This window comes from Plectropomus leopardus, chromosome 17 (genome assembly GCF_026936395.1).
Source record: "Plectropomus leopardus strain MGB_pleo_1.0 chromosome 17, ASM2693639v1, whole genome shotgun sequence".
NCBI lineage: Eukaryota > Metazoa > Chordata > Actinopteri > Perciformes > Serranidae > Plectropomus > Plectropomus leopardus.
In genome coordinates this window covers 5,083,781-5,107,823 of record NC_142192.1, presented here as the reverse complement: position 1 = coordinate 5,107,823, position 24,043 = coordinate 5,083,781, and the positions used below count along the sequence as shown (strand labels likewise).

Sequence of the window (24,043 nt, the reverse complement as noted above, 5' to 3'; positions counted from 1 at the left end):
GGAGTATCACCTCCCAGAATTCCCTCATATGTGGCCGCTCCCATGTATAAGGGGCTCGCCTTTCCATTATCACTCACGTTATCGCCAGAGGAGAAAGCGCACAACATAACTCTAAACGCAATAACGCAATTGAGTTTTATCGTGAATCTGTAATGGAAACCCGACTAGAGTTAGCATGGCTAAAAGTATCGTATAAAGCATTTCAAAAGGACTGAATACTGCTACTAAACGACTGTGTGCTATAATGCAATTTCACTACTATTATGGTTATCATTAGTAGAACTACTATTAGTGGAAAAAAAAATCTTCTAGTAATACAATAAATAAAAGGGTTATTGAAAAAAAATGTGTTTTGTTGAAGTCAGACGCTTCACCAGAATTCGTTTTCAGCCCTGAGTCCTGGCAGAGTCCAAACTGTGCTCCAGAAATGATGAGTGCAATTTAGAAATGAATCACCGTGCTGGTTTGCACTGAAGTGAAGCCAAAATTCAGTCAGCAGTTATTAGAAAGTGAGGGTATCTTTGACCATAAAGGGACAAAAGTATCAATATCATTGTGATTAAAAGATCAGTGAACTTGTCATGTCACCTTTGTATGAAACATGGTAACAAACCACAGACACGTGGCTGCTGGGAGCTCTGGTTCTGTGCTGCAGTCAGCGTGCATGAGTAAGAACACTAATGTTCAACTCGCTGTGCAACCTTGGTTTTAAATGGAGGTTACATCCATTATCTGCTAGCTTTAGGCTAATTCAGCCCCCCATCCTCTGATCAACCCCTCTCTGACTCACTCCCCCTCTCTCAGCCCACTATCTTTCAACTAACATGTGTTTAACCGTTTGAAACCCAAAGCGACATCCCTTTTTCCTGTGCTGCTTTTAGACGCCTTTCAAAAGTATTTAAACCTCTGAACCCAGAGGAAATTGGTGAGATTTCTTCCAAAAACACGGACAAAAAGGCAATAAGCATCCTGGTGAGAAATGTTCCACAAATTGGAAGAAATTAACAGATTTAGAGATTATTTTTTTTTAAATCTATGGGAAAATATCTAGGAAAAAAATATCAAAGCTCGGGAAAAAGTATAATTTCTAAGTACCTTTTTTCAGGATATTAACTTCTTTAAAAGAGTTATTTCTTCTTTTGTTGCTAATTGCCTTCTTCCCGTGTTTTTGAAAGAAGTCTAGTCAATTTGCTCAGATTAAAAGGGTTAACAGTCCCACCAGGATTTCCCTGACTGTTTTTAGAATCGTTGCAGCCTGAAATACCCTGTAGATTTTCTACAACATTGCCATAAAAGTTGTATTTTCAAGTATGTTTTTCTCCATCATGATACGTTTTTTTTAAGTACCTTTTTAATTTTTGGAAAATTACAGTTATAGGATGTACATCATGTGATGCATTTTCAGAATCAATGACATCACATTTCTTTTGCTGCTTCCAGACACCTTTCACAAGTATTTAAACCTTTGAATTCTGAGCTCATCTGTGCGATTTTTAAAAAAAAATAATAATAAAAATAAAAACATGGGGAAAATGCAATGAACAACTTGGTAGAAATAAGTGGATTTTGAAAAAAATGTAAAAGACAGGAAAAAATGTTTAGGGAGAAAAGAAAAAAGCTGGGAAAAACTATATTTACAATGATCAGAATTTTGCATTTAAAATGATGTTAGTTTTACTATATTTTTGAGCACTTTTTACAGGTCATTTTCTTGTTTTAAGGGGGGGTTCTTTGTTTTTTTTTTTTTTTAAAGTAACATCTTATATTTATTATATTATTGAGTCATTCTTTCTTTCCATATAACGGAAGGAGACGTTAGACTTGTAGTTTTCTTTTTAAATAATTCATAACCAGAAAGAAAGAACATAGCTCATTGCTTTCTTCCCGTATTCAGGCTATTTTCTTAGGTTAGAAAGGGTTAAATCTTCCATGTTCAGAATAGAGTGATTATTAAAGGAAGTGTAGGGTGTTATATTGCAAATAAAGTCAATAAAAACCATATAAAGAGTTTAAATTCTTTATCAAAAACTTCCATTTGAGGTTTTTTAAAATTTCTTTATCACCTGATTTGCTTTTGTTTTATGTGCAAAATTCTGTCAGCCCATCTCACTAATTAAAAAAACAACAACAAAAAAAACCCAATTCAGACTGGCCTCCAGATTAAATGGCTCATCACGCTATTGGCTATTTTTTGCTTGGACTTAGTGTGTGTGCCTGGACGTCCCATGAGCCTCTTGGGCAAATTGCACCGTCAACAAGGGACAGCAGAGGGTGAGGGGCGGAGCGTGGCTGAATAAGGAAGCAGGCCTGTGATTGGTCAGCGGGAAGACTGCGCGGGGGGGGGTAGCCAAGCAGGGGAGCTTAGGGAGTGATTGAATGGGACAGAAAGGGAGGGACAGAGAGGGACAGAGGGGAGGGGAGGAGGGTCACTGAGTGGGGAAAGAGAAAGAGACTCTGAGCAGATAGCAGCAGATGGACCGCTGCACAGCCTGCACCACACTCACAAAGGATAGACTGTGTGTATGTGTGTGACAGTGTGTGTTGATCAGAATGGCTGTGAATGAGTGGAGCAGCTAACGTCTTTCATGTCCTCTGGAATTGGACGCAGTGAGCAATAATCCTCTTGAGGGTAGGGGGCAAAGGAGACAGACAAGTGAGCAGAAGACTTTTTCCCGTCACACTTTGGCTGCTTCACAAGCCCAGAAAACAACTGCAGTGAGTCATTATTAATGTAGGACAGTTTCATTAAATGCAGCAGACTGTAGAGGGACACTTTTAATTTGTAGGAGAGAGTTGTATCTTTATCAGAGGGTTGGGATAGGTCGCGGGGCGCCTGTGGGAGCACACGGAGGAGGTGGAGGGGGTTCTTTATGGTGAAGATGAGTCTGGACCCTGTGCAGGTGATGAGCGGACAGGTCAAGGAGCTCAAAGTCGCCTCTTCGTCCAACGGGGACAGCAGAGGACCATGGGACGAGAAAGAAGAGTTTGATCAGGACCACCTGGGTCTCACCACCAAGCCCAAACCGGTGAGTCTGCACTCACATCTTTTCTCTTGATTTTTTTTTTAGATAATTTGTGAGCAAAGGCGTCTTTACCGGACAATGAATGTATGTCGAAGATCCCCTTTACTCGTCTTCTCTTTTCGTCTCCTGTTGCATTTTCAACCCACATAAACTTTTGAGTCAGGTGCTTACATCACCCACGTGCAGCTCAAACTTTACCTCGTACACGGAGGGGCCAAGGGTTAGATAAGGTTAAGAGTGTGAGGTCACAGAGCGCGGCATCAAACTACGATTACAGCCGTCTTCCAAATCATGAGTGGAATCTTAATGGCAGACGCACCAGGCACCGATGGACTCTGGTCTAAAGGCTCAGTTACATCTGATTTTGTCCACCTTCTTACAGTATTCCTCATAAAACATATATATGGCATAGACTGCATTTCAAAATAAGAGTAGAAAAACTGAGAGCACAATTATAAAACAAGTAAGAATTAACCGAAATATTCACATGTAAATGTACGCTACAGCAGTGCACTGTAGATCTGGATCAGTACTTAAACCCTGTGAAACCTGGAGCAATTTTACATGCTGTGTTTAGAAATGACTGAATTTAGAAAATTATTTTTTTAAAAGCTAGGGAACAATGTCCAAAAAAACAAAATTTATAATTATCTCAATCACATGTTTAGAATATTTTACATCAAGAAGACAATTATTATTTTTTCCACGTCATTTTTTTTGTCTTTTACTTTTGTCTTCTTTCTTTCTCTGTCTCTCACATTTCCTCTCTCACTTTTTCTTTCTCTTTCTTTCTTTTTCTCTCACTCTTTTCCTTTTTTCTTTCTATTTTTTTATTATTTGTTTAATTTCCGCAAATTACTATCGCTAACTTTTGGTTCATTTTTTTCAAACCATATATTTAAAACATTATTGAATTATTGTTTTCACACATTGTTTTTGTCCAGGTCATATTTTTTTGTCCTTAGTTCCTTAGTTCTGCCTTTAGAGCATTTTTGCTTCTAAGAGTCATCAGAGAATGATGACTTTGCAAAAGGTTAAAGGGACAGCCCCAAATCAAAAGTACATATTTCTCCTCAAACCATTAGAGCTGTTTATCAGTCTAAGTTTTGTTTTGAGCTGTTGAACAAAGTGAAAGGGAAACCAGCTGTAGAGATGTCTGCCTTTTCTCCAGTATAATGGAACTAGATGGAAGCATTGTTCTGATACAGATACCAGTAGACCAGTTGGAGACCTCCAATACTGCACCAAGTCTATGCACCAATCTGAAAGCACGTAATTTATGCACTCTAAAGTAGAATTCACAGCAGGATAAAAACAGCAGGTTTTCCAGAAATCAATTCTTCTTCGGCGCTCTGCATGAGTAGCCTACGCAGCAAGGTGCACTGTGGCAGCTACTGTTTTAGGGCCATTTACATGGCAACAGTTTTTGCATGAAAAACTTTTATTGCAGTTTGGCCTTTTGTTCACACTACACTGCGAGGCCTGAAAACCCAAACTTTAATAGTGTGTTCAAGAGTGTAATCTTTTAAAACGCAACCCCTTCTGACGCCGTGTCACCTGGCAATGCGCGGATCCTGTGAGAACGGTGAAGTCACGGACGCACTTCATGCATGCTTGTGGCGTTCTTCTATGGTGTGTCTTTACAAAGTTACACCGCCAACTACTGGCCTGGCATGCATACTACAGCTTTTTCAGTTGTTTTTATGGATACGTGTACACACCATTTTTGTCATATGAATGCAAAAAAAACATTTAAATGCAAAGGGAAGACTTTTCCCATTTTAGTGGGTCTATTTTCATCTCAATGTGGCCTTAGAGCAGCAAAAAAATAACTGGTTTCTGGGAAATAGTGTAACATTAGCAGTTGGTGAAATTTTCAGCAATTTTTGAATTTCTTTTTCATTTCATTTATGTTTTTTTAAAGGTTTGACCTGAGCCATGCCAAAAAAAAATCACATCCATACATGGTTAGTTTGATAAACAGCAGTCTTTTCTTTTGTTTGTTTTTCATGTATTGTTACTTCATTGGTACTCTGTATCAGCCATTACACAATTTCAAGTATTGGAATATAGGAAATTGAAACATTTTTACCATTGCACAGAAGGACGCATGCATCCGCTATCTCACTTAGCAACACTGAGCTAACTAATGTTAACTCTTTGAAACCTGAAGCGACATCACTTTTCTTGCACTGCTTTTCAGATGCCTTTCAAAAGTATTTTAATGTTTGACCCCTGCATAAAGTGGGGAAATTTCCTTTAAAAGTACAGGAAAAAAAGGCAATGAGCAACTGGATAAAAAAATTTCCACAAATTGCAAGAAATTACTAGATTTAGAAAATGTGTTTTAAAAAAGCCAAGGGAAATGTCAAGGGAAAAAAAGCTGGGTAAAAAATATATTTATGATTATAATTCATAATTAACATGATTACAAATTTAAAAATATGTTGCAGAGATAGGATATATTTTAAGCACTTTCCCAAGTCTTGTTTGCCCTTTTTATTTGTTAGATCTTTTTTGCTTTTATTTTTTATTTCTGATTTTCAGAAAATTTTCTTGTATTTTTTATTAATTTCTTGCTATTTTGACGATCATTTCTTTTGTTTCTCCTACCATGTTTTTGAAAGAAAACAAGCTAAATTGCTCAGGTCTCAAAGAGTTAAGCCTCAGCTGACAAGAACGCCATTAATGTTTGCATCTCATGCCGTCAAGAGCTTCTCGGCCGCGTGTAGATGCACTTCCTTCTGTGCAGTGATACAGTTGGCAGGTGTAGTTAAATAGAGAGAAAATAGTTCCTGCATGAAAGTGCTCACAACAAGGTCTTTGGATTATGTTGAGTGACCAGGTCATGATTTCTGGAAAGAGACACTGCTGTTGAGTTTTTCAAATGTATTTTTTTGGGCACTTTTAGCACCACAAGCCGACTGCCATCTAATCACATTATATTAGAGAGAGGGCAGACACCTCTATGGCTGATACCCCCAACACTTGGCAACTCACACCAAAACTAGCACTACAGGTACCAGGAAAAATACGGATTTTTGATTTTGGGATGAAATGTCCCTTGAACGCATGTTTGAGCTGACAAAGAGGAGCAGACATGCAGTAGCAGGGTTTAGTGTTAATTGCATTGCAGGACTAAAACATACTGTTCAGGACACAGCAGCTCTTCCAGGGAATCAGTGCACAAGGTGCTGAGCAGAGTTATCGCAGTTATATTCATAGAATTATAACACGCGAAACAACTGAGAAAAGTAGATTAAACAAATAACAGAAAAACAACAAAGAGTGAGCGAAATAATGGTGGGAACCAGGTACTAGAGCTAAAAGTGGCTAAAAGCTGAGTAATCTCTGCCCTGTGCGGATTAGTGCGGCCACAGTGGTTTATTTTCAGACTGTAAAACATTCTGTACACAGCAGCGATACTGCTTAACTCCAAATATTACTGCTTTACATCAATGGAATAAATACATGATACTAATGGACAGCAGCGATCCATCTCAGCCTCAGATTATTTAGTATCGAGCATGCAGATTATCAGGCTTTTAATCAAATGACTGCAAGTAGAAATTAAATTGTCATATTACAGTAATAACTGAGCAGGAGAAAGACTGCAATGACATAATTTTGACAAATCAAAATGACGCTTTCTAAGCTTTTATACTGTGTCCACATGGAAATGGCGCAGTTATCTCTTGCTAGATGAAAAATGTGTGTCAAAAAGTCAATTCTCTGGCCTTTTTTGTGAGAGTACCCTCTTTTACTCTTCCTCAGTACACATATATTTTCTTGTAGCCTTCTGGTGGACACTCAGTATGTTTACATGATGTTAGAAAAAGTTAAATCAATGTGTTGGAAATCGGACTAACACGGCCAGATAATGCGATTGGAAGTTGAGCTTTTCCGTCACTTCTGACTTAAACTGGACTCTGCGTTCTGCGAGTGTTCCTGGTCGCCATACTGGCCTCCCTCTGTGGTTTGGGACTGTTTGTTATTTATGAGGAGAAAGAGGTGCTGCAAAACTGGCCAGGCATTAAAAAAATGTAAGCACAAAGGAGGGACTAGTGTTTTTCATTTTGGCTTAGGTGAGAGACATACAACTTGAAAAGGTAGTATTTTATATAAAATAAACATAAACTACCCAACCTGGACAGGGCCCAAAGCAAAACATACTTTAGTCACCTAAAAAGAAAAAAAAAAAAAACAATCACCAAAGGTGTTGACTATGTTTGAATTTTTTTTTACCTTCCACAACAGCTGATTGAGGCAGCGTTAGAGCAGCAGCTCTGCTGTTCAGTAGAGTAAGAAGACTTTTTCTCAGCGGTGTCTGGTGTTTTTGACAAAACATCTTCAAATTGCCGTTGTTAAGGGCTGTGTCACAGCAAGGTAAAGTGCTGAAATTATTCTAAATATTGTGTATGCTTAAACCGACAGATTTTTTGAGGTGGCTTAAAACTAATCAATGAGTTTGCTCAGTGCCGTTTGATTATTTATACCTATTGCATTGGTTTTCTACCCCGAAGTTATTGTATTAATGATTGTGATGCGGTCCATATCATAGACTATATGAATAATATAGTGTTATTGCAACTAATGAATGAGGGCATAATTCCACCTGCCCTGGAGGAATCAATAAATCAGTTCTCTCCTGGTGCTTGTATACTGAGACAAAGACAGAAGTCCTTGTATATATACACTGTATATAGATAAAGATACTGATATTGTTATATTGTTATTATGAGCTATTATATTGTTATACTGTTTAACCTAGTGTACATCACGGCTCACGGTCTATGTGATATTGTGATACTGGCCTGATTTCAGACAAACCAGTACATTATTACGGCTGTTATTGGAGTGGTCAGTCACACTTGTGTGTTACCATATCTGCCAAGGCCTGACTAGACTGCATCATCACTGGCCTTTTACATATCTATAAATATCAGCCCCCCTACTGCTCCCCCCCCAATACCACCACCACCACTCTCTTCCCACCCTTTCACTCCTCTATTTCTCCCACTGCTTCCTCTCTGTTCGGTCTCTGTCTATTGTCTGGAAGTCCCTTTATCACTCCTGCTCTTTTTAATTCTCCGGTGGACGGAAGGGATGTGTCAGCGCCTTAGATATGTAACGATAAATTACAGATGACTCATGGATCTGGGTTATGCGTGAACACCAGTCCTGCTGATCAGGCAGAGCTCTGACAGGATTAATATGTAAGGTGTGGAAGAGGGGGGAGAGGGCTCAAAAACTATTTCCTTTTTTTGAGCTTTATGGGACAATAAATCATGCCGTAATAGTTAATGCAACAAAAAATAAACACATGGTTGTTATGTTTGCAGTCCTGGCAGAGTTAATTATATTCTCTGCCACCATACAAATCAATATGAGGTGATCATGGTTACTGCTGGTTCCTGCATACAGGAGCCGTGTGATTGATGCATTCCCAGTGGGAGTAGAGGCCCACTGAGAGAGGGCAGGCTGTTAACACTGCCGGTATCGAGTCACAGCAAAGAACTGGCCTCTGGGATCACTTCCAGACTGTGTGACATGTTATTCATAGAGTAAACTGACTCGAATGGAGAAGGTGCGCCAGAAGCAGTCGTACATGTGCAAAGCTGTTTCCCGGCAGCGCTCGTAAAGACCCCTGTTTTTCCACAACACATTGTGTCACACATAGCTCTGTGAAACTGTTTCTCTTCATGTGTTAAAACTTGATTTACTGCGAAAAAAAAAAGTATTTTGGGTGGATTTGTCTATTGGATGGATTGTCAGTGAAGCTCGTGAATTTCCTCTGAATAAAAACAAACTGTCGTTCTGCTAAGGTGTCAGGGAGACGAGCCCGGAAGGTGGAGGGAGGCGTGTTCTTCGTAAGTATGTCCCATCGTCATGTGAGGTCAAAGGTTGTGTCCATGGCTACCGTATGACCATCACCACTGCCTTTTCACCTCCTTTTCACCTCAGCTGTCGATGTGCCCGCATGATCACAGACGCACCCACTCCACTAACCAAACAACTTGAGCCGCCGCATCGTCACGTGTGCCGTCATGTTGATTCACATTGTGCCGGACAGTCAGTGAGCTGATGAGCCAGCATGCTGTGTTCTAATCACCAGACAGACACACAGAGAGCTACGTATGAGGCTTTGTGATCTGTATGCTCATGCTCCTGTGATTTTATTCAAGTTTAATATTAGCTGACACATCATGTTAAAAAAAAGAGAAATTTCTAAAAATTCTTCCAACCTTTTTAAAAATATTTTTTTAATTGTTAACTGTGGATTTCTTAATTTTAGGGTAGGGGGTAAGGAAAAATAAATTAGATTTAAAAAAAAAAATGAAATATACACTGGGATTTTTTTTAGGTTTTTTATGTAAGGAAAAACAAATGAGGGCTTCTTTTTGTGTAAGGAAATATAAACTGGATTTTTTGTAATTTTGTGCAATGAATTTAAATGGTGGAATGAGTTTTTAGTTTTTTTTAAATGCGTGCAGAAATGAAAAAAAATTGGAAATTTCTGGGTTTGGAATGTGGAATTTTCTGAAACATCTGTACGTTTAATGGATGGAAAAGTGCATTATTTGCAATGTCTTCTGCCAGTTCCCTAAAAATTTGGTTAAATTTACTCTACATTTGGATGGAAACCCGCAGTGTTCATTTTAAATGAGCAAAGCTGGCAAAGCTCCACATTTGTGTATTTTTGCGCATGAGAATTATTTTTACACCCCACCCCCACTCCCACTCCCCCACCCCATCTCATCAGTGTGTGCTACAAACTTTACAAAGACCTGCGTTTGGATACAGAAACTGTGGAAAATTGTTGTGTATTCCTACTGTGTGAAACGCTGTGTTTCATAAACATATTGCTCTATGGGCAAATTCATTGAGTCTAAGTGACCACTAAAAACATACAAAATATATACCTAACAAATGCACAAGAATATGGCATAAGACGACATTTATACTGTATGCACAGTTTGCATGTATTTATACACGTGCAAACATTCATCACAATTCAGCTCAGTGGACTCACAGCTACAGAAATAGTGTTATCATCTGATCAAATTCACTGTGGGTCAAGATTATTCCTGACAAAGTGATGTGTGCGTGCATGTTTGTGCGTGCATGTGTCTGTGTGTGTGTGTGTGTCAACAGGTAAGTAGGTGACATGTCAGCAGGCAGTGCTGTTGTGCTGCTGTAAGGCTAAATAGAGGCACAGTGAATCAGTGGCCCCGTCAGCCTGTGGCCTATTTATCAGCTCACAGCCATCGGGGCGTGGACACAAACATGCATGTGTGTGTTGTTACACGGCTTCCTGCCTCAATGCAAACACACACCGGATGTAGACACATATTGACTCAGGGGCATGCATTATTCATTGCCAATACAAATGTTTGTACTAATAACACTGAGCTACTCTGCAATAAAAATTGCTGATATTATCTCTTATTAAACTGATTTTACCATTATAGGCAACATGCAGGATTTAGAGCTGAGCAGAAGATACTTGCACACATTTAAGCGCAGTTGTGTGTCCTGGTACATTACACACACAAACTTTCACAAGCACATTATGGCTCCAGAGGCCCCCTCCCTGCTCTTCTCCCACCAACCAGGCAGCGTCTGAGTTCATCTGCCTGCTGTGGGCACTAATGCCAGCTGCCCTCATAAGAATTCTACCGTCCCCTTTTAAACACTAGCACCCGAGCGTAAACACACATTAAGCAACATGAGGCCACTCTGCCATCTAGCACTGTTCACTGGAGTCCACAACACACACACACACACACACACACACACACACACACACACACACACACACACACACACACATACACACATACACATACACACACACACACACACACACTGCATTACATTTTTATTTGGTGACTCACTGACGATTTGACATAAATATGAGAATCTCTGTTCAGTTTCATGCAATATAATGTAAATGTACAACACAACTTAGTTTCCAAAATGACCACAGAGCTGAGTCAACAGCCTCCTGACACTTTCTCACCAAACTCTGAACATTATGAGCTTAACAGTGATAGGATTCACTGAGGGCACAGGGTGTTTGGTACTTACTAGCTAGCTGCAAAATAAGCAGCTCAGACTTTAAATAGTAATTTTGTAAAACCTTGGGGCAAAAACTTTGTACTGTATAAATAACCTTCAGGGCCTGCTTTAATATTACACACACTTGTGTTAGTCTGTGAACAAAATGCGCTTTTCAAAATCAAGCTTTAAAAAATATTACACAATATTTTTTACTTTCATTGACTTATTTTTAACCAACATCAGCCAGTCAGGCCGGGCATTTAAGGGGTTGAGGGTTTTTAGATTAAAAAAAAAAAAGATTATTTTCAATACATTAAATGCTAATAAGATAATCTTTTTTTTTTTTTAATTATCATTATCACAGCTTGGAAAATGGCCAGTATTTGCAGCAACATTTACTGTGACAGTGCACCTAGTGGAAATAGCATGTATACCATATGCCAAATATGGTAAAAAAAATAAATAAATAAATAAATAAATAAATTGATTGGAAAATAGTAAAAATTACAAATTGCAAGGCAAAATCCCAGAATAACACCCTGAAATAATACAGTGCATGTTTTTATGCTTTGATGGCTGTGGAAAATTTGCAGTTTGAATGGGTTTCAATGGCGCATTTTTTTTTGCAGTTAACTGTATGAATGTAACAACTTTGAGCTAGAAATTCCAAGATTAAACAAATACAAAAACAAACACACAATCTATATATATATATATATATATATATATATATACATATATATATATATATATATATATATATATATATAAAAAAGAATGAAAAGTGCTTAAAAAGCACCAAACAGTCCCTAAGGGTTAATATTGGTGTCCATTGGATTGACTATTTTGGAGCCAGCCTCAAGCTTCTCTAATCATCTTGTTAATTTCTTACACACATTTTTGAAAGCAGGTTTTTATTACAATATTAACAATTAAATTAGGGTATATCAGCCTCAATTTTTTATGCTTTTCCTCTTATTTATTCATTGTTGAAAGAGGTTTAATATGTCAATTTGATATTTTAAGATATTTAGAGTTTTGCAGTGTTTTTCTAAGTCTATATGAGGGTCCAAAGAAAATATGAAGAACATGGAGAAGGGTCTTTTAAAACTTTACAACATGTGGTTAAGCCCCCCTTTTACCTCAATTATTTTTGTACAGTTCCTCTGAATAAAAGAACAAACTGATGTTACTCAGGTGGTTGTATGCAGCTGCGTTCTTGCTGGTTTTGTTGTCCCATGATTAGAAATGGCACCATTCTTATGATAGATCTCCATTTGCAGCTTGTTGTAATGTCACAGCATTGCAACAGATTAAAGGTGCCAAAATAGCCGAAATGTATCACATGTTTTGTGCATGTAGCCCGGCATGTATTGTGATGTGAAGAGCTCTAACAATTCTTTGAACTGCATGCAAATAAAGTTTTAATGAGCCAGCGCTTCTTGTAAAAGAAATAACCGCGACACCCATTAGCATGCAGTTGTAAAAGTGAAATGTATTATTAGAACGGTTTAGTTTGAGGGTCAGTTTTGCCCCACGGGCTCATCCGTTCCTCCGAAACCTTTCAACTCTCCTCTCTGTGTTTTCATCATCATCGCTTTTTTTCTCCTATTTATCTTTGTCATAACAGTTTTTTTGTCTCATATCTTCCTTTCTGCAGCCAAAGCCGGAGAACGCAGTGACCATTGCAGTTTCCTCTCGGGTTTTATTTCGGACTGAACGGGAGCAGAAGGTGTTTGAGCAGAAAGGGGTGGAAGAGTACCTGAGGTACCAAATCGAGCATGAGAACGAGCCCTTCGCCCCCGGACCGGCTTTCCCCTTCGTCAAGGTTGAAGTCAAACAAGCTCACACTCACATGACAAATACCAGCCCAGGCGTTAGAGGAAAATGTTGATATTGTGTATTTCTGCAAACTACAGATATGCTTTATTTGTATGTTTCATACGTATCATATTAACATTTAAATTACCGGAGTGGAGAGGATGTTGGACGTCATGTCACCCCGGCGAGATGTCTGCCGAGCTACAGACCACATTATAAGACTGACAAACAACAAAAACTGGTTGTTTTTAGTGAGTCATCACGGTGTCTCCACGAGGGAAATGCCTTGAAATGTAGTTGGTTTTTTCAGAGATATCACTGTGCGTCCTGCTGAAATAGTGCCACGAAAAATGATTTTTCTTACTGAGACATGGCTCCATTTACTGCTATAAAAAGACTTAAAAAGACACAGCGGTACATTGCCAGGAAAAGTTTTTAATGGGACATGGCTGCTTTTCCCACCAGTGTATTGCAACAAAAAGTGATTGCTTTCACTTAGATGTTGTTGTGTTTCTTGCCAAAATGGTGCCACCATGAGTGGTTGTTTTTCCTTAGATATAGATGCGTTTCCTGCCAGGATAGTGACACAAAAAATTGTTCTTTTTCCCTGAGGCATTGCTGCATTTCCTGCACATATAGTGCCACAAAAAATTGATTGTTTTTACAAAGATCTGATTGCATTTCCTGCCAAGATAGTACCAAAAAAAATGTTGTTGTTTTTACAGAGATATTTCTGCATTTCTTGCGAAAATGGTGCTACGAAAAGCTATTGTTTGTCCGTATACATTAGGACAGTGCTACAAAAAGCAGGTGTTTTTCCTGAGACATCAATGCATTTCCTGCCAGGATAGTGCCACAAAAAGTGAATGTTTTTTTTGGAGAAATCTATGTGTTTCCAGCTGGGAAAGTTCCGTGAAAAGCAGATGTTTTCCACCTAGATATAGCTGCATTTCCAGCCGAAAAAGTGCTGCAAAAAGCGGTTGTCTATAAAGAGCCATTGCTGTGTTTCAAGTGGGGACTGTACCATCAAATGCAGGTATTTAAGCCAAAACATGAATTTCTCCTCACCATAACCAAGTCATTTTTGTGCCGAAACCTGTCTTACCAGCATTGTTGAAATGTAAAAAAAGCAAAGTTTCAGCATATAAGCCACATAATAAGGCGCAAATGTGATGTATCTGAGGTCAGCAGAAACGCACAATAGCAACATTTATTCTAGCGATTGGGTTGCAAATACAGAGTTTGATTAGCAGATTGAACATTTGACTTTTGTGCTGGCCTGGACATCTCAGCTGACAATTGCCGTATCCTGACAGGCTCTGGAGACGGTAAATGCACGTCTGCGGGACCTGTACCCCCAAAGTGAAGAACTGTTTGACATTGTTTTGGTGACATACAACCATGCCCACGTAGGAATCCGACTCATCAACACCATCAACCATCACAGTAAGTCTCACAGACAGAACTAATTATAAAGATGTGGCTTTAAGTTGAGAAAACAGGTGCTTTATAGCTGGCATCTCCTCCAGAATTAGACAGTAGTGGCATTAACACACTAGTTTAAAGACCTGCTATGCAGAAACTGAAAATTTACGACTATGGCGACCCTCTGTGGCATTATCATATGATACAATGTGTCAGGCAAAAAAATAGGCTTGAAATAGTTTCCTGTCATGGTGTAGCCCATTGATAGCTCAGGAAGATATGAGGTTTCAAGCACCCACATGGACTCTGGCAATTCAGTTTGATAAGATTATTATCTCACTCTCCACGTCAAACTGACATAGAGCATAAATAATGTAAATAATTTATCCAGAAGAGAAAACATAAAAACCTTGAATTACCACCTGATGCTTCTGTGAACCACTGAAGTTCCACTTACAGTTTACACCCGTGTTTGTGAAAACATGGGTGCTTCACACATCTTCCGCAGCACAGTGGATCTATACAATCAGCAGTTTCCCAGGATCAGTGTTACCAGTTCAGTATGTGACCAAATGTCCCTTCTGTTCCAGAGTTTAGACATTAAGTATTGGCCAGAAAAGTGCTTTTGTGTGACATGATGTCAAAGTGAAGTTGACTTCTGAATATGAAAAGTCATCAGTTCAGCATTTTATTCTATGATTTGCATGAACGGATTCTTGATTTTGAGACAAAAACATTTTGTGTTTTGAGGGTCACACTGATGCCGTGATCCCCCTTGATGCCAGCTTCCTCTGCCATATTATTAGTCATGCCTCCACTATTAATATACAGTATAACATACAATATACGAGTGTTAATCGCCACTTACAAAAAACTACAATATTTGCATGTATTATTACATGCTATTATAAATTACAGTTGACTAGTTTCTATGTTAATTGCTATTGTTACATGTTATGTTATTGATGCTGTGCATCTCTCTCTCTCTCTCTCTCTCTCTCTCTCTCTCTCTCTCTCTCTCTCTCTCTCTCTCTCTCTCTCTCTCTCTCTCTCTCTCTCTCTCTCTCTCTCTCTCTCTCTCTCTCTCTCTCTCTCTCTCTCTCTCTCTCTCTCTCTCTCTCTCTCTCTCTCTCTCTCTCTCTCTCTCTCATACATTTTTTGTCATCGACTGTAATTTTTTTTACAACATGTACTGCATGTCTGTCTGTCTGTCTGTCCTGGAAAAGGTTTTCAATTGTTTTTTCCCCTTGTTATAGGGTTTTTTTGAGGGTGATTTTTACCTTAGTCGATGTGAGGGTCTGAGGACAGAGAGGTTTCATATGTGAAGCCCTTTGAGGCAAATTGTGATGTGTGGTAATGGCCTTTATAAACAAAATTGAGTTGGCCTTTGACCACAAAAATTGTATTAGTTTATCGGTGAATCTAAGTAAACGTTCGTGAAAAAATGAGATAGATGTCACAATGACCTTGACCTTTAATTTGTGACCACCAAAATCTAATCAGTTAATCCTTGCGTCCACGTGGACGTTTGTGCCAATTTTGAGGAAACTCCCTCAAGGCATTTTTGAGATATAACTTCCATGAGAATGCAACAGATGTAAGGTCACAGTAACCTTGACCTTTGGCAACCAAAATCTCATCAGTTCATCCTTGAGTCCAAGTGGATGTTTGGACTTACAAGTATTTTTTATTGAAAAAAATTCTCGTAAGCTTTTCTTGAGTTATTGTGTTTACGAGAGCAAGAAAGAAGAGGTCACAGTGACCCTGACCTTTAATCCATTACCACCAAAATCCAATAAATTAATTGTTGAGTGTTTGTGCCAAATGTATAAGAAATTCCCTCAAGGTGTTCTTAAGACATTGTGTTCACAAGAATGGGATGGACATATGTACAGATGTATGTATGGGAAGCCTAAAAACATGATGCCTCTCTCATGGCTGCTGCTGGCACGACACAGAGGACTACAAAATGTCAAGAGGCAGCGTAACGATAAAGGATACTGATGACACAAACTCAGCTGAGCGATAAACATCAAAGTGTGTGAACAGCTGACTGACTGGATCCTTCCCAGGGATATCTGACATCTTCCTCACAGACCACTTCCTGCTCGGCTCCTCAAATGTTTTCATGTCCTCAAAAGTTCAAGATTATGTCCTTTGGGATGTAAAAATAATCTGAGAGGCCTCAAATAAAAACAGGTCTGAGCAGAGCCCGCAAAGCAACGTGCCGCCTCTCAGATGCTCATGTTAGATCTCTCTGGTGGCTCTCAGCATGAAGGGCCTGATGCAGTCACACAGTCCCCTGACCTCTGACCTTTCCTACAGAACTGTATGAAAACATGGCGTCTCTGATGTCACAGAAATGAGGGTTTGCTGATCATGATTCCTGCAGTTCCTTTGTCAGCAATCAGCCTCCACTGGTGACAGGGTCATAAAAAATAAAATTAAAAAATGAGACTGACACAAGGTCACAGTGACCTTGACCTTTGACAACAAAAATCTAATCAGTTTAGCAGTGAAATTTGAGGGAATAAAAAGCCCTCAAGGCTTACTTAAGGTATTGCATTCAAAGGAATGGGACAGACAGTGTCACAATGACCTTGGTATTTTGCCACCGAAAATCTATTCAGTTCATTGTTGTTTGTGGGAAATCCCATTCACAAGGATGAGACTGATGCAAAATCACAGTGACTGACTTATTACCACTAAAATCTGATCAGTTTATCGGTAAATCTAAGTGAACGTTTGTGCCAAATTTGAAAACAATCCCTCAAGGGGTTCTTAAGATATCACATTCCCAATAATGAGACAGACAATGTCTCAATGACCTTGACGTTTGACTCATGACCACTAAAAGGATAATCAGGACATTGTTGAGTCAAAATTGATGTTTGTGCCAAAACTGAAGAAATTCCCTCTCTGTATTTTTGACATATTGCATACATGAGAATGGGATGGATAAATGGATAGACATCCCGAAAACATTAAGCCTCCAGCCAAGGCTATCCCTGGCTTAGAAGCATAAAATCATTTACCTGCTCCTTTGCTTTTCGTATTTGAACATGAACGCACCACTACTCATCCCTCATCATCTGCTTACACTTGCTATTTTTAACAGGTGCAAGGTGAGGTATAAAGATTCCCTCCTTCCCTCCCTATGATGGGGGATGACTATACAGTTAGCGAATGGCTGTGAGTGACAAGCATATAGGTGCCTGCCAGCAATTTCATCCATCTATTTGGCATGTATAACATGAAGGACCCAGGGGGCCAAGATGACTGGCAGGTCCTGTAATAAGCTCTGTGTGCAGCAAATTGAGATCTCATGTGATAACGTTCTCTTTGGAAATCTAATTTGAAGCCAGTACACGACCTCATATATGCATGCAGTTTGCATAACAGCCCACTCTGACACACACAAGTGAAATGTGTTAAACTGCACAATGAAGCTGTGTGTCTGCACTCCCGCCGATTTCCCGCTTCCTATTAGCATGTTTCAGATCATCTGAACAAGCAAATAATTCATACAAAGATAGATGATATGAAAACATTTTTGCAAGGAGAAAATAAAAAGATACAAAGACATCAATGGTTAGGATATTTTCCATCAAGTGACTCCCACGCTCCGGCGCCCGTCTTAAAGGCAGGGGACACTTGGGAGGTTTGAAGTGATGAGGTGCTGCGAGGTGCAGGGGGGGGGGGCAGACTCACCAGGGCCCAACTACAAAGTTAAATAAACGGTTGAGAGAATCTGCAGAGGACGGTCGGTTCTTTGAACTCAGTTTCTGTTTCTTTAGTCTCCATCTTCATCTGCCTTCAGACGATCTGTGAGTCATATCATATCCATCTTTTATATCCATTTTTAAAGCTAGAGGAAAATGTCCAGGGCAAAAAGAGAAAAAACACAAAGAAAAAAACTAAATTTAAAGGCAATTACCATAATTAAAATTCAAAACCATGTAACTATGAGTTATCAGAATTTTAAGCACTTTTTCCAGGTAACTTTTTTTACAATATTTTTAAGACTTTTTTTTTTTTTTCTTTTTCTTTTGGGGGTCAGTTTTCTTTTTCTTTCCTTCTTTTTTTCGCAAATTGCACTTATCCCATATGTTTGAAAGAAGTCATTTTGCTCAGGTCTCAAAGGGTTAAGCTTGGTTTATGCGTGACCTGTGAACAAGTGGCCACTTATTGCATCAAACTTAATTGACTGGTGTTTTATGCTGGCATGTGACTTTTTTGGATTACATATATATTTTTTTAAATTTCTTATATTAACATATTTGTCAAGTTGTTCAAACTGCATTTTTACATTGCAGTTTGAACAACTCACTCTCTCTGTAACCTCAGCAGTATTTCTGAAGTGGGGATACAGGTACCCCTAGGGGTACTTTGAAGTACTGCAGGAGATGAGTAAAAAAGGTTTCAAATATGAGTCATGTATATAATTTTTTAAAAATTTGAAGAATTAAGAATAATATATAATAAGTCCTATAAGCCACATTTTACATTTAATATCATCGTTTTCAATATTATTGTTTTTAATGTTATTATTGTTTAAAATTATGTAATTCTTTAGCTGCTCTAAACTGTCAACTGCTGCAACAAACACAATCAGATTGATGTTTAAGTTTGTTCACTATGTTTTTCTTGCCAAGAGGTACTCAGCTGAACAGGTAATTTACAGTGGGTACATTATTAGTTAAACAGCTATATTTTGCTTAAGGTAGCTTTGCTGTAGTTGTTGCAGTAACCGATAGCTGCAACCAAAGCAGCATGCTCAACACTAAATATAGCAAATATAGAGTGTATAATATAAGACCACACTTCACTTTAGTATATCTGTCAGTTAACCCTTTGAAACATGCACAAATAGGCTTGATTTCTTTAAAAAAAAACACTGGAAGAAGGCAATTAGCAACAAAATACAACTGATCCAAATATTATCAAGGAAAGTAAAAAGCACAAGAAAATGACTTATAATTAAAAATAATAATAATCATAACAAAAAACAAGGATATGACCTAGGAAAAGTGCTTAAAAGATGTATGTAAATGTAACATAATTTTAAATATGTCCTTAAAAATAAATATGGCTTTTCCTCCAAAATATTTTCCCCTACCTTTTTAAAAGAGTTTTTTTGTTGTTTTTGCAATTTTTGGAGCAGTTCTTACTATATTGCTAATTGCCCTTTTCTTCACATGTTTCTGAAAGAAATTGCACCAATTTGTGATTTGTATTTTTATTTTAGCACCTTTTCAAGTCATGTCCTGTTTTGTTTCTTTTATTATTATTTCTGTTTTTGATTGGTTAATTTTCTTGTTATTTTTTACTAGATTTCTTGCTAATTCTTTGGTCATTCTTTTAAGTCTTTCATTGCCTCCTTGTCATGTTTTTGAAAGAAATCAAACCAATTTCATGTTTCAAGGGGATAAACATGTTTCTCATGAGTCCATCTTTATGGAAATGCAATATCAAAGACAAGTTTCTTGCGCAGTGCAGCTTCTAATAAATGCCTTAACCTTGCCGAATCTCATTCTATATTCAGCACATCAATCTCCACCCTCGCTAACTTTCTCTTTTACCATTCCTCCATCCATCTCAGGTGTCACCCACCTTTTCTCCTCTATCATGGCCCTACATTTGATCAAATCTCCATCCTGATATTAGTCTATTACTTTGCTCCTGCACCCTTTAAGAGGGTACAGCTCTGTAATCATGGATCTTATTACCCAATATCAGTCTCCTCTCGGCCTCCACATACCGGCTCTCCGCTGCTCTTTGGCTCAGTACATAAGCAGCGAATTAGGATCCCGCTTCAGCCAAAATGCAACCAGACACCCAAGCAGCACTCGCTCTCACAGCCTCTCCCCTCTTCTCCCCCCCCCCCGGACTCTCACCACCTTTTAAGTGTTATCCTGTGTATCCTCTCACCCTGTCCCTAACTCCCACCCACTCTCCACTTCACCCTCCGTGACTCCAGGACAAACTCAGAGCTGCAGCTCCCCGCTGAAACAGGGAGGATTTTATTTCTCTGTTCTGTTTTTTTGGCTGTGAAATGCTGCAAAATGCACTGGATGTTGATAGTGAACGCTGAGACATAAATCTAAATCTAAAAACATTGTTTGTGTTTGTTGTTCTGGTCCTCAGACTTGTTCATTGAGAGGTTTTGTATGACGGGAGGAAGCAGCCCTATTGGCTACCTGAAGGCCTGGCACACCAACCTCTACCTGTCTGCTGACGCCGACAAGGTCAGGGAGGCGCTGGCTGAAGGTGAGCACACACACATCCAACACACACACACACACATGCCACACACACATGCCACACACACATGCAAGAGAGATTTTAGGAGGTTAAGGATTTTAGGTTTGAATGCATTTTCTCTTTTTTTTTCATTAAGTATTTCCGTGTTTTTTGGACAATAATCAGGATCTAAAATTTATATTAAAAACTTTTTTTTTGATCATGCATGATTATCCAGGGCACATATTAATTATACTTTAGAAATTACACTTAAAGAAGCTCCAAATAGTCAACTTTGGAGTAAAAAAAAGTTCTTTACATCAGCTCTCATAAGAAAAAAATGCTGGCATTTTACATTTCTGCAAACCTTAGATATTTGTGCGTTATTATTTAGCAGATCATTCAAACTTTACATTTCAAAAATACTGTGGTTAGATAAGATAGGATATAAAATAAAATAAAAAATATCAAATATCAAATAAAAAAGCTTTTTATGGCTCATAAACAAAAACATGTGTGAAACATGTCAAACATATCTGCTTGACATGTGTTTTGTTAAAATCTGACCTGTGACCCTTTGCTGTGTCTCATCCCCACCACCCCCATAAAAAAAGGCATGATAGCCCTTAATAATAGCCCTAAAAAACGCAAGCAGAAAACAGAAAAAACATAACCACACGTTAACCACAGCTTTGCTGAAACACAAAGTGTCCATATAAAAATGTCTCATATCCATAGTTTGCAATAGTGTACAATGCCAACATTATTCTGGCGATTAGGTTGAAAAAAAACATATAGTTGCATTTTTTTTAAGTTAATTCTATTCATATTCAGAAAACAACCTCTATGAGGATTATTTAACAGGAAAAATGCTTAAAGAATTTTTTATGTGATTTCTCAGAGTAAAGTGGGTACCACTGATACCTCTTTGTTAAAGACAAGGCTCCAGTCAGCAGCTGGTTGGTTTATCTCGGCATAAAGAGCAATAACAGCTGACATTACATTAGAGCTGAGCTTTTTTTTTTTTTTTTTTTTTTTTTAAAGCTGCAGTAATGTTGTAATTTAAATGTCTTTCCTACCTTCCAGGCACTCAGACTTTAAACCTGCTCCAGATAAGCAATCCATCATGCATATCTAGTTTTATTATTATTAGAAGTGCAATAATTGCAAAGTACATTTAGAAGAAAATGGAGAAATCACTCAAAAACTGCCTTCAATAGGGCTCGCTTTAATAGTACACACACTTGTATCACTCTGCGCACAAAAGTGCTTTTCAAAATCAAGCTTTAAAAATGATAAATTCTCATTATTTTCTATCTTCATTGAGTTCATTTTTAACCAACATCAGTCTTTATCATGAATATCAAATTTTCAATTGTAACCCTTTAAATTTGTCATGATGTCACTATGTTTTTAGATGAAAAAAAAAACATAAAAATGAATTACTTTCAATATACTACATGCTAAGTTGATTTTTTTTCCTATCACAGCCTAGAATATGTCAATGATTAGCAGCAACTTTTTGTATTTTTAATTTACTCTTTTTGTGCAGTGTCAAATACTCACACTCATGTCACTCAGCGCACAAAATGCTTTTTAAAAATCAGGCTACAAGAAATATTATACATTAATATGATTTTTTACTTTAATTGAGTTATTTTACATCATGCTACATCAATCCTACTTATAAATTTCAAATATTCATAAATTTTCACCATTTTAACCTTTGAAATGGAAAGTTTTTGTCATGATGCCATTATGGGGTTTTTTTGGTGAATTACACCAAATATGGTACAAATCATCAGGTAGAAAATAATAAAAATTACAAATTTCAATGCATGATTTTTATGCTTTGGTGGCTGTGAGATAAAAAAAATGTGTATGAATGTGACAAATTTGTTTACTGAGTGTATTTTAGACTTATTGTAGGAGCTGAGCTGGAAATTCCAAGATTAAACAAAAATACACAATCTTGCTAAAGTTTATGCAATATGCATGAACACAGCCAAAATGAGCAAAAAATGAAGAATGAAAAGCGCACAATATTCCCCAAATGATCCCTAATGAAGCTGTTACATTTTTACACACACAGCATGTTAACAGCAAGCTGCAAGCTAACATTCTTAAGTTTTTATGTCCCGTTTGCATTTTGAGTAGCATTGACTGACATCTCGTCTGACGCTGCAGTCACATTATCATAAACCAGCATGTTGATGATTTTCCCTCTCTGTGGTGGCTTCCTGCATGTCACAGCATATCAGGCAATACCAGCAGGCTGCTGGCTGTGGATATATATTTTAATATTTGAAAGCATGGGCTGCTCTCTGCCAAAGAAATACCAGATGTTAATATGCTGCTGACAGGGAGCAGCAAACACAGTACACTGATGTGAAATTTACGGGACTTGAGGTGACAAGCGCCTCTGAAGGTTCAAATGTGTTCCGGAGCGCATTTCACGCTGCATTGTTACTGCTGCCAGAGAGGAAGAGGTCAAACCCAAAGAGAAACCAAACGGAAAATCCCGCAAAGCTTAACCAGAATGAAGAATGAAACCAGTTTCAAATGAATTAAAATCTAAAAATGTGTATAAGCTCCTTAACACAAAAGATATTTTTGACTTTCTGGTAACGTGAACCAGGAAACACCATATTGTCTCTACTGTGTCACAGTTCGAGGGCTGAGGGAAATTAACTTGAGTGCTGATCGATCACAGCGTAACCACACGCCTCTCAAGGTGACACCATGTGACTTACATGCTTCATGTCACTAATGCAGTGACTGTGAGGAGCGCACCCCCCCCCCCACACACACACACACACACACAAAAGAATCAAAGGAAGCGTCCTTGACATTTTACTTGAAGGGTCTTAATTAGTGATGAAGACAATTACATAATGCTTTCTGTAAGCTGAAGGCCAGGATCTGCTCTGAGTAGCATTAACAGCACCGCAGCTGTAACAACAACGGTAAAAACTTTGATGATTTGTTCTATTTTTAGCAGGAAATTAAGAAAGAAAGAAAAACATGAGCTGGGTTTTCCTCTTTTGGGTTGTGGACTCCTGTTTTGAGGCCTCGATTTTGGCACTTTTGCTGTCGCCATATTAATTTTGTTTTTTGAGCCAGAGGTGACCATATTTGAGGGAGGAGAAAACCCTAATTCCAGCTAGAGTTAGCATAGTGTAATACTAGAGTTAACTGTGTATTACTAATGTTAATGTGTCTTCCTCATAACAATACCACTAAAACAAAATGTATAGTTATTGCCTTTTAGTACAAACACATGCCACAAAAAGACTCTTTTCAGCGATCAAAACACTGATATTCAATTCCATGAACTGAAAACACACTGAAATAGTTTCAGCTACATCCATACTCAACAGACAGCACTCACCTTATGCATAACTATAAGCACTGATGACGTTTCAAAGGTTATATAAAAATTCACCTCTTGTACAGTTTCCATGAAC

General features: G+C 38.2%; 1 protein-coding gene across 3 annotated transcripts in view; it reads left to right on the top strand.

Moving 5' to 3' along the window:
* The first annotated feature begins 2,408 nt into the window (after positions 1–2,408).
* Positions 2,409–24,043, top strand: part of nt5c1aa (5'-nucleotidase, cytosolic IAa) — a 28,124-nt gene continuing 6,489 nt past the window's right edge. The window contains exons 1-6 of one of the 3 annotated variants that reach the window (XM_088090892.1): positions 2,412–2,715; positions 2,901–3,026; positions 8,849–8,893; positions 12,748–12,915; positions 14,225–14,354; positions 20,481–20,603. In XM_088090892.1, coding sequence (XP_087947018.1) covers positions 2,904–3,026; positions 8,849–8,893; positions 12,748–12,915; positions 14,225–14,354; positions 20,481–20,603 — 589 coding nt within the window. In that variant the 5' untranslated portion in view covers positions 2,412–2,715; positions 2,901–2,903. Of the gene's footprint in view, positions 3,027–8,848; positions 8,894–12,747; positions 12,916–14,224; positions 14,355–20,480; positions 20,604–24,043 lie in introns of all 3 variants that reach the window. The other 2 variants (XM_042507242.2, XM_088090893.1) reach the window with 2 other exon arrangements.